The sequence below is a fragment of the Chinchilla lanigera genome, unplaced genomic scaffold (assembly GCF_000276665.1).
Source record: "Chinchilla lanigera isolate Chin_1 unplaced genomic scaffold, ChiLan1.0 scaffold00067, whole genome shotgun sequence".
Classification (NCBI taxonomy): domain Eukaryota; kingdom Metazoa; phylum Chordata; class Mammalia; order Rodentia; family Chinchillidae; genus Chinchilla; species Chinchilla lanigera.
The window spans coordinates 12,048,172-12,057,954 of record NW_004955468.1 but is presented as its reverse complement, the minus strand read 5'-3'; the positions used below and the strand labels follow the sequence as shown (position 1 = coordinate 12,057,954).

Sequence of the window (9,783 nt, the reverse complement as noted above, 5' to 3'; positions counted from 1 at the left end):
GCCTCATCTTCCCAAGTGCTGGGATTACAGGCGTGCGTCACCACGCCTGGACAAAAGACTGCATAGGTCTCACTACGTAGTTCAGGCTGGCCTTGAACTCACTTTGTAACCCAGGCTGGCCTCGAGCTCGCAATGATCCTCCTGCCTCAGCCTCCCTAATGCTGGGATGCGCCACCACGCCCGGCTCCTGAGTGAAATATTGAAGGAAGTGGGGAGGGAAATAATTGCATGCACCATAATTACCTTCTCGGTTATGAATGCATAGATTCTGGTCTTTTCAGGCAGTTTGTTCTAATCTGGCCTATCCAAAGCTCAGGAATACATAATGGAAGAGCTTCTCCAGCTAATGTGAGAAGTTGAGCAAATACTCCAAGCCAATAATAAACCAGGCAGACGATAACAGTAACTTGCCCATTTCAATGGTTCTTTGCAAAGGGAAAAAAAAACCCCAAAGCCTCATAGTTTACTGTCCCTTTAAAAATGGCGGTGCCCCACGAACCAAGGATTCCATTGGCTGCACGAAGCAGGGGGCGTGGGCCAGGGGGCGGGGCAGCCGGCGGAGAGATGAGTCCCGCCTCCTACGGCAAGTCGGAGGCAGCAAGATGGCCACCTCTGAGCAAGAGAGTGGTGTTGCTGCCGAAGCGGACCGGGAATTGGAGGAGCTTCTGGAAAGTAAGAGCCCGTGACTGGCAAAGCCCGAAGTGGGCGGGTGTGAGGACCTATTCCGGGGGGTTAAGTGAGCCTGAGATATTTGGGGCGGAGCAGGAGAGTCTCCCCAGTGGTTGGCAGGGGCGAAGGTCTGACTGCCACTCCGTAGAAAATCTTGGGGTCACCCTGTGCCTTCGCCGCCGCGGAAGCTGGGGGCTTCACCTTGGTGTCTCAGCTGCTCAGACTGCTAATCTTCCTGCGGGAGGGGAAGAGTGGTAACCGTATGGTGCTGTTTGACGGTTCTCCTCTAACTCCCCTTCAATTACTAAATTCTCAAAGTCTACCTCCCCTGAGGCCGGTTTCAGTATTTAGTTCTCGGTGGGCAGCGCCGCGGACGCTCCCGGGTACTTACATTAACTCTGCTATGTCTTTCCTGCCTTAGCACAAAAGGCTCTTCCCTCAGTCGTTTCCTTTTCGAGACCCTTACAGTTCTTTCATCACGTCAATAGCAAAAGCAGACTCCTTTTCATTAGTGTACTTTGAGAAACTGACGATGAAGAGCTCCCGGGAATTCATTTCATCTTCTTGAAAGCCGGTGGATGTTCTTTTATTTCTTAGCTTTGTCCTCCACTCTTCTGTTGGTTTCCTGCCCAGAGTGGGGCCAGTGCCCTTTGCCTAGGCCTGGCAAGCAGAGTGTTGGTGACAACACAGGCTTTGCAGGACAGAGGTGATTTTTTTTTTTTTTTTTTTTAATCTCTTGCTCAGTCACCTACATGAGGGCCTGAAGGAAAGTGAATAGAAACAGGAGTGCCAAGTGACTGAACTGGCACAGGGTTATCTGCAGGGATGAGGCCAGAGGGTGCTCTAGGACTTTGATAAGGGAGAATTACTTTGTAGGATAATACAAGAGAGTGTAATGTCCTGCCATGGAGTGTAGTATGGAGTCCCTTAGTTTGCGCTAGTACCAAGATTAATGGAAAGCTGGGTGGGATATCTCGTGCTTTTTTTGCCAAAGATTAATCCCTTTAAGGATCTAATGGGAGTTCAGGGAGATAAGGACATCTATGACCTCTGCTCCTATTAGATATTTATATGAGATCTCGGGAGATTTATTATAGTGTGTAGACGGCAATCTCTGCAGTACCTTTCTCAATCCTCTCCTCCCAACTCTTAGATGGAGACTTGTTGCACCTTAAGAGGGATTTCTTTTTTCTTTTTTTTTGTCTTTTTGAGACAGCGTCTCGTTCTGCAGTTCAGGCTGGCCTTGAGCTCACTTTATAGCCCAGGCTGGTCTCGAACTCTCAACGATCCTCCCGCCTCAGCCTCCCAAGTGCAGGGATTACAGGTGTGCACCACCACGCCCGGCAAGAGGGATTTCTTTTTGATCTCAAAGTTTAGGTAATCCTAAAGGAGATGGGAAGCTTATAGATCAGTGAGTTAGGAGAAATAGAGACTCCAAAAGAAAAAAGTTGGCACTTTAAAAGGTCATTCTAGGGGTTGGGGATTTAGCTTAGTGGCACAGCGCCTGCCTGGCAAGCACGAGGTCATGAGTTCAATTCCCGGTACCGGAAAAAAAACAAAAATAAATAAAAATAAAAAAATAAAAGGTCATTCTGATGCTTTACCCAGAAACCACCCAGCTTTGCATCCTCATCCATCCCCAACACACACACCGTGTCTCTTGTCTCTGAAGGTGCTCTTGATGATTTCGATAAAGCCAAACCTTCCCCAGCACCCCCTCCTACCACCACGGCCCTCGATGCTTCAGGGCCCCAGAAGAGATCGCCAGGAGACACTGCCAAAGTATAAATACCACCTCCTCAAGGGAGAGGGAGGGGATGGGCATATAGTTCTGAAGAGAGGTGGGGCAGGCCCCTATGGGCCAGTGGGGCGGTTGGGAGGGTGCCTTGGCCTCACATTGCTGAGAGTTCTTACGGGTCTCAGTCCTTGTAAAGTAAGGACTTGAGGTTGAGTAGAGGGATCTCAGAGAAGTTCCTTGAAAAAAGAGAAGGTTTAAAGGGCTGAATTGATAATGCCAGCTTACAGCCTTTCCTTAGTAGTCAAATGCCTTTCTTGCCGTTGAGTTGGGGTGTTGTAGATGGTTTGGTCCAATAGAGATGAGTAGGAGGGAGGTGCTGCCTATCCCAGAATTTATAACCTAGGCTTCCGTCAGAAGCCAGGAACAGTACAGTGCCATAAGAATTGCATTTTGCCCATGACTCCCCTGCAGGATGCCTTGTTCGCCTCCCAAGAGAAGTTTTTCCAGGAACTATTCGACAGTGAGCTGGCTTCCCAAGCTACTGCAGAGTTTGAGAAGGCAATGAAGGAGTTGGCTGAGGAAGAGCCCCACCTGGTGGAGCAGTTCCAAAAGCTCTCAGAGGCTGCCGGGAGAGTGGGTGAGGAGACTGCAGTCAAAGGAAAATATTTGATACCAGGATTCTCAGTAGAGCACTTATGATGTCACAGACATGGGGTGGGGTGAGGCAGTGGGAGAAGGAAGGTATAGGAACCTTTCCCCATGAAAGGGGTGAGATAAATTGGAAAGTAATGGAAGGATGGCCCCAAACTGACCCTTTTAAAGGACAGAGTTATTGTGGGTGTCGTTGTTAAGAGTAAACTGACATACAGGCTGTATGGATCTGTGAAATGACTATGAAAGTCACAGTAGAATAATCAAAGTTTTGAAGTGATAGTGATTTAGTAGTTGTTTCATATCCCAGCTGATAACCGGGATTTTCTATGTAGGCAAACTGTTAAAACGCTAAGTGATCCTAATTGTTTTATTCTCCTCTAGGCAGTGATGCAACCTCCCAGCAAGAATTCACTACTTGCCTAAAGGAGACATTAAGTGGACTAGCCAAAAATGCCACTGACCTTCAGGTAAGGGGGAAGGGATAGGAGAACATAAGGGACCCATTTCAGGACCCTTCACCAGCAGTGTCAAAAGACAGATGCTCTTGGGAATCTTCCTTAGTCTGTCCCTGCCTCATTAGTTTGTTATAGGCATGTTTAGATACTTCTTTCCTACCTGTGAAAGGGTTGTAAGCTTTCCGGGAAGGTAGTGCACCTGTTCATCTCCCCCTTGTCCTGCGTAGAACTCAGGCATGTCAGATGAGGAACTGAACAAGGCCATGGAAGGGCTGGGCATGGATGAAGGGGATGGAGAAGGGAACATCCTCCCCATCATGCAGAGTATCATGCAGAACCTCCTGTCCAAGGATGTGCTGTACCCATCACTGAAGGAGATCACAGAAAAGGTTTGTGGGTTTCCATTTCTGCTTCTCTCTCTTTTTGGGGGTGTGGGGGGAATTGGGAATCAAACTCAGGACCTCTTGATTGCCAGGCAGGTGCCATCCCCCTAATCGATATCCCTGGCCCTCTGCTTCTCTTTATGGTCCTCATATGATTGTATGGGCTACTTTGCTCAGAGCCTGTAGAGAGTAACTTGAGTGTACAAAAAGAGGGGGGGTGGTTTGTGTCTCTGAGAAAATAAAGCTACTACCTAGAAAATGCTGAGGTAGAAGAGGAAATCCTTCAGCACTAGTGTTCTGGCTCAAGATTTGGGTTGTCTGATCAACCCCTTGTATTTCTGATTTCATTCATTGCTCCAACAAGGATCCACTGAGGATTTACTGGGGCATTATGGTTTTGTTTGTTTGTTTGTTTGTTTTGTCTTTTTGAGACAGGGTCTCATTATGCAGTTCAGGCTGACCTTGAGCTCACTTTGTAGCCCAGGCTGGCCTCGAACTTGCAAAGATCCTCCTGCCTCAGCCTCCCAAGTGTTAGAATTACAGGCATGTGCCACCACGCCTGGCTAACTGGGGCATTATGTTATATACAGTTTAAGAGTAGTTTAAATGATAGTCTCTGCTATCAAAGAATTTAAAGTTTTATTAGAGAGATAAAATAGAGGACAAGAAGTGTCGTAGTGCTACAGGGCAACATTGGCTATGAATGGAATGCATAGTGCAGACCAGAAGTCAGCAGACCAAGGTTTGTATGGCCTATGTTCACCTCTCAAGCTAAGAATGGTTTTTACTCCCCCGCCCCCCAAGTACTAAGGATTTAACCCAGGGCCTTTGCACCAAACAATATCCTGGTTCCTTTTGTTTTGAGACAGGATCTCACTAAATCACTGAGTTGCCCAGGCAAGGCTGAAATTTGCAACCCTCCTGCCTCTGCCTCCCATAATGATGGGATAACAGACATGTACTACTATGGCTGGCTGGTTTGTAAATTTTTAAAGGCTTATTATTAAACCAGTGATAACAATAGAGAAGAATATATAACAGAGACCACAAATCACCCTCAAAGCCTGAAATACTTATTACCTGGTACTCTATAAAAATTGCCAGTCTGTAGTGACCATAAATGGAAATAGAAACAGATAATCTACTTTTAATGGTGGACTTGATTATTTAGCTTTTCTTTCTGCCATGACACCCTTCCCATCACATTAGGGTTGTTCTCATTTCCCTTCCCTACCAGTGTTCCCTTAATTCTTACTGACCCATTGTCTCTTTCCTTAGTATCCAGAATGGTTACAGAGTCACCGAGAATCTCTACCTCCAGAGCAATTTGAAAAATATCAGGAGCAACACAATGTCATGGGCAAAATATGTGAGCAGTTTGAAGCAGAGACACCCACAGATAGCGAGGCTGCTCAAAAGGCTCGTTTTGAGATGGTGCTAGATCTTATGCAGCAGGTGAGGCTTCTTGCTGTCTGCCCACTGATGCCGCCCACTCGGGTACTGCACAGAAGAGGTATCTAGAAGTATGCTATACTGCCAAGCTGTCAGGGTGGAGGAGGGAGCACAAGAGAGGCCATGTTGCATGGTCAGAAGTCAGAGATCACTAATCAGATTTTTTTCCTGGCCTCTTGTGTTGTTTTCTGACTTTTTTTTTTCTACCTCATTTTACTTCTTTTCCAGCTACAGGATTTGGGCCATCCTCCAAAAGAGCTGGCCGGGGAGATGGTGAGTATGTCTTCCGGATTTTAATCTGAACCCCTAGTTTCCAGAATTCTGCAACTTCCAGTGATTCCACATCAGGTGATAATTATTGCTGCTAGGGATGGATGTTCATAAGCTCTGACCTGAAGTATGTACAGTCATCTGAGTCCCTTCATCTCTTCTCCAGCCTCCTGGCCTCAACTTTGACCTGGATGCCCTCAATCTGTCGGGCCCACCGGGTGCCAGTGGTGAACAGTGTCTGATCATGTGAAATGTACAACACGTTTTCCTCCCTGAGTCCCATCCATGGGGAACATCTGGAGTCTGCAGAACTGTTGGTGCACTGAGGCGGGAATATCGCCTGCAGGAGTGGTCTGCCTACTGTCCTCTGTCATCCCATTCAAGACTGTGCCATATAAGCTGAGGCTTTTCTTCTGTCTTTCTACGAATAGGATCTGTTCTGCAGGCCATTTGTATGAACCTCTTTCCATTGTGGTTTCTGCTAGTAGCAAAAGCCCAGCTTCCCGCCAGGTGAAAGAAGGCATCCCTTTGGGGCATGTACTTTCTTGCCTCTCCCAAAATAACGTTATATATGGTCACACTGATGTACCCTTTTTAATTCCAGGGTCTTCGTGCCTTGTTTCTACACCCACTCTTGGATCTAGGGAACAGGGGCAGAGCCCTGGGACATTTTTTTCTGTACTTTTCTTGGGCAGAGCCTTTGGGAATGGAGAGAAACTTAGCCTGGGCAGGGCTGTAGGTCCGACACCATGCCCTCTTGCCTTCACACAGACCACCAGAATTCTCTGAAGGGAAAGGGCTTTTGTATCTAATCATAGTAGAGTTGGAATAGAAGCCCTGGGGTTTTTCTTCCCTCTAGGTGCTGAGCCTTCCCTCAACTCCTTGCTCTAGCTTGAGAACTCAAGTGACTACCCTGGTTCTACGCTACCATGTGATCTACCTGCTCCCAGCCCCTGACCTTCCTTTGCCCCCACCTGTCCTCTCATCTCCTGTCTTTTATTTATTCCAATTCTTCTGAGTCCAAGCAGTGACAAAGAAGTCCATTTTATTTCCCCTCGTGTAGTCCATCCACCACTCACAGCTCCCCACCTCCCTGGCAAACACAATTGTAGTGTCAGGTCTGGCAAATGAATAGTTGTTCTACTCTCAGTGTGTCTTAGCTAGATACATCTGATTCCCGTAGAATCCTTAGTTCAGGAAGGTGCTTGGGAAAGGCAGAGGGAAGCAGCCAGGATCCCTTTTTTGGCTTTTTTTTTTTTTTTTAAATTTTAAAACAGGGTCCCTTTTCCTGCAGGCCCTATGGGGCAGTGTTTAATAAATATTGTGAGTGAGGCGTATGGCCAGTTTTTCATCCAGGTCTTTTCTCAGTCTTCCTCAGCTTCTGTAAGCTGCAAAGTGGGAATGTTAAGATTTATTCTCCATAACATTGCTGGGCTCTTCTACCACTCTTATCCTTCAGCTCAGCCTATAGCTCATTTGGCAAAGGAGACTAGTTAGCTATCTTTCCTTATTTCCTCCTGGGTAATTTAACCTGTAAAGCCCTTCAACTGATACTATATTTTAATTTCTTACACTATTATTAATAATATACTTTTAACATGTTTTCTAAATTATCTTTGAGCTGACCTTCACGTTCTGAGTTTATCTGTGGACCTTGGCTGTCGTGGTAGATCCTCTAATCAGCCCAGCTGGCTGTCTCACTTACTCGGAAAATAACTCTTGCCAGAACAAAGTGACATTCATCATCTGAGTCACTGTGAGCTCCTGACATGTCACTTTACTGTGGGTTAGAACTTTTCACTCCTTAAAGATCTCATATACTCCATGGCATTGGAAAGGAAGGAAACGTTCCTGAGCCTCAGGCTGTTGGGGAAAGTCCAGCTACTGTAACTTATCAGAGCATGGAAAAGTCTAAGTCTGAATGTGAGACTGCTCTACTGTCTGAGAGATGGAAAAGCACAAGCAGACTTGTGATGGCGTTTATGGTGCCTGGAAGCCAAAATTCTCTTCCTGAAAGTACCAGCCAAAAAGTGACAGGAATAGAGAGGAGGCGGAAGAACAAAAGGGCCTTGCCCTCTGAACCTTGTGCCTGTTTCTCTTCTTACTTCTGGTGGCCTGACCAGGTCTTACTCCAAGCATCTGAAAGATGCCCTACTTAGCTTTGTTTCCAAGACATTCATTTTTATTTTTACTTTGATTGACCATGAGCAAACTGACCTCTGTTGATTCTCTATCCTCAACACGCTATTTAGTGCAAAGACCCTGGGGGTTCGTTTCTCAATACCACAAAAACAAGTGAAAAAACAATTCTTGAATTATTTTAGGACTTCTGGAGGGATAGAGCTGGGTATCCTAGGGCAGGCTTGCTCAAACTATGTGTGTCAAGGAACCAGGTTTTTTTGTTTTTTAAAGACCTAGTCCTTCATGTACAGAATGTGGTCCTACTGCTCATGGATAATGTGCAGCTCACATGCAAATGTGACGACAGCCAAGCTGTCCAGATCCTGTTCAGCAGATTGAGTCCCCAGTCATGTATTTGGATATCACAAGTGCCAGTTTCTGAACACACTGAATTTCTAATTCCTCATGTGGTAAATTAGTAAAACAAACAACATGAAAGTGTTCAAAGGTGAGCACAAGTTTGCAAACCACCTTTGAGTAATACTGCTTTGGGGCCTCTTTAGTCTCTCCATAGATCCTAGCCAAACTGACACATTTGTATACTTGTAGTTCTCTCATGTGAGGGTCAGCCTTAGAGAGTTTGTTCTGTAGCAATAATATGTTACTAAGAACGTTCCTAGCAACTTTTTGTTACTGTTTTTGCAACAAGATCTTGCTATGTGGTTCAGGATGGGCCTGAACTCACTGTGTAGCCCAGGCTGGCCTCACTTGTGGCGAGTGGTAGGATTATAGGCATGTACCACCACAGGCAGCTTCTAGTAATGTTCTAGCCTGTCTTTTCTTCAGTTTAAAAAATAACTAGTGCAAGTTGAGTGTGGTAGTGCACACATGAAATCCTAGCACTCTGGGAGGCTGAGGCAGGAGAATCATAAGTTCTAGCCCAGCCTGGGCAATTCAGTGACTTAGCATGACCCTCAAAATAAGCAGTTGCAAAACAGGCTGGGGATTTAGCTCAGTGTAAAGACTCTGGGTTCAATTCCAAGCATCAAAACCAAAAAACAAAAAAAAAAACTTAAGTTTAATGAAATTTTATGCTACTGTTCAGCTTTACAGGAAATGCCCCTTTGGTCCAAAATTTTATGTTAGATAATAAATTTTTGATTGTATGGATGGCTTTGTGAATTCATATGAAATTGGATAATAGGGACATTTTCTTGTGACCCTGGAATATATTCTCATGGCCCTATGAGGCCTTTATAATATGCTGTTGAGATGGTTTGGGGGAACTTGGGAAAAACAATGGCCCACATTAAATGAAGTGGAGGGGTTGGGGATTTAGCTCAGCAGCACAGCGCCTGCCTGGCAAGCGCAAGGTCATGAGTTTGATTCCCGGTACCGGGGGAGGGGGGGAACCAATAAATAAATGAAGTGGAGATGGTAGACATACAAAGAAGGCCACCAGTTGACCATATTCCTCAGAAGGGTCTAGGAGGTGTTTTTTGTTTTTGTTTTCAATAAAAGCAATAAGAAAGTCACCAATGAAGGGGTACCAGCAATTTTGAGAGCTTTAGAACTGGCTGTCTCCAGATTGAGTCTGATGGAAGATGTTTAAGAACTGGTTTTCCTAGGAGCAGTGGGATCTTAGCAAATGCCAGAGGGCAACGCTTACCTCTTAAGAAGCAAGGTGTGGCAAGCTTAGAAGCAAAGTAGACATGGCTAATTGCAAAATAATTGGGCAGCCAGTGAGAATATAAATAAGAGGGATCAAAAATTGTTAAGGCTGATGTCAGTAGTTTAATTGAAAAGAATTCTTTGTCTAGTTTCTAAGCTTATGATAATTCTTAGACTCAAAACTATCAGGTGAAAGACAGGCATTTATTTAGTTAGCCACACACTAAGGAAAGAATACCCAGAAGAGTTGGAAAGCGGAGATACAGAACCTGAATTGACACTAATACCCAACTACCCACAGTGCCACAGCAGCACTTGCCTTCCTGACACCCCAGCTGCACTTTAATGCTGTTAGGGAAAAATAGAGTCA

At 45.6% G+C, this 9,783-nt stretch overlaps 1 protein-coding gene across 2 annotated transcripts; it reads left to right on the top strand.

Moving 5' to 3' along the window:
• Positions 1-203: 203 nt before the first annotated feature.
• Pex19 (peroxisomal biogenesis factor 19) lies at positions 204-8,912 on the top strand. 2 transcript variants are annotated; one of them, XM_005400203.2, is made up of 8 exons: positions 591-672; positions 2,342-2,451; positions 2,879-3,044; positions 3,443-3,528; positions 3,744-3,905; positions 5,178-5,354; positions 5,580-5,624; positions 5,788-8,912. In XM_005400203.2, the coding sequence occupies exons 1-8, from the start codon at positions 603-605 to the stop codon at positions 5,869-5,871; spliced, it is 900 nt and encodes a 299-aa protein (XP_005400260.2). In that variant the 5' UTR covers positions 591-602; the 3' UTR covers positions 5,872-8,912. The 2 variants fall into 2 exon arrangements, with proteins under 2 accessions (XP_013377944.1, XP_005400260.2); XM_013522490.1 differs by lacking the exon at positions 2,342-2,451 and having other exon boundaries at positions 204-672.
• The last annotated feature ends 871 nt before the right edge of the window (positions 8,913-9,783 follow it).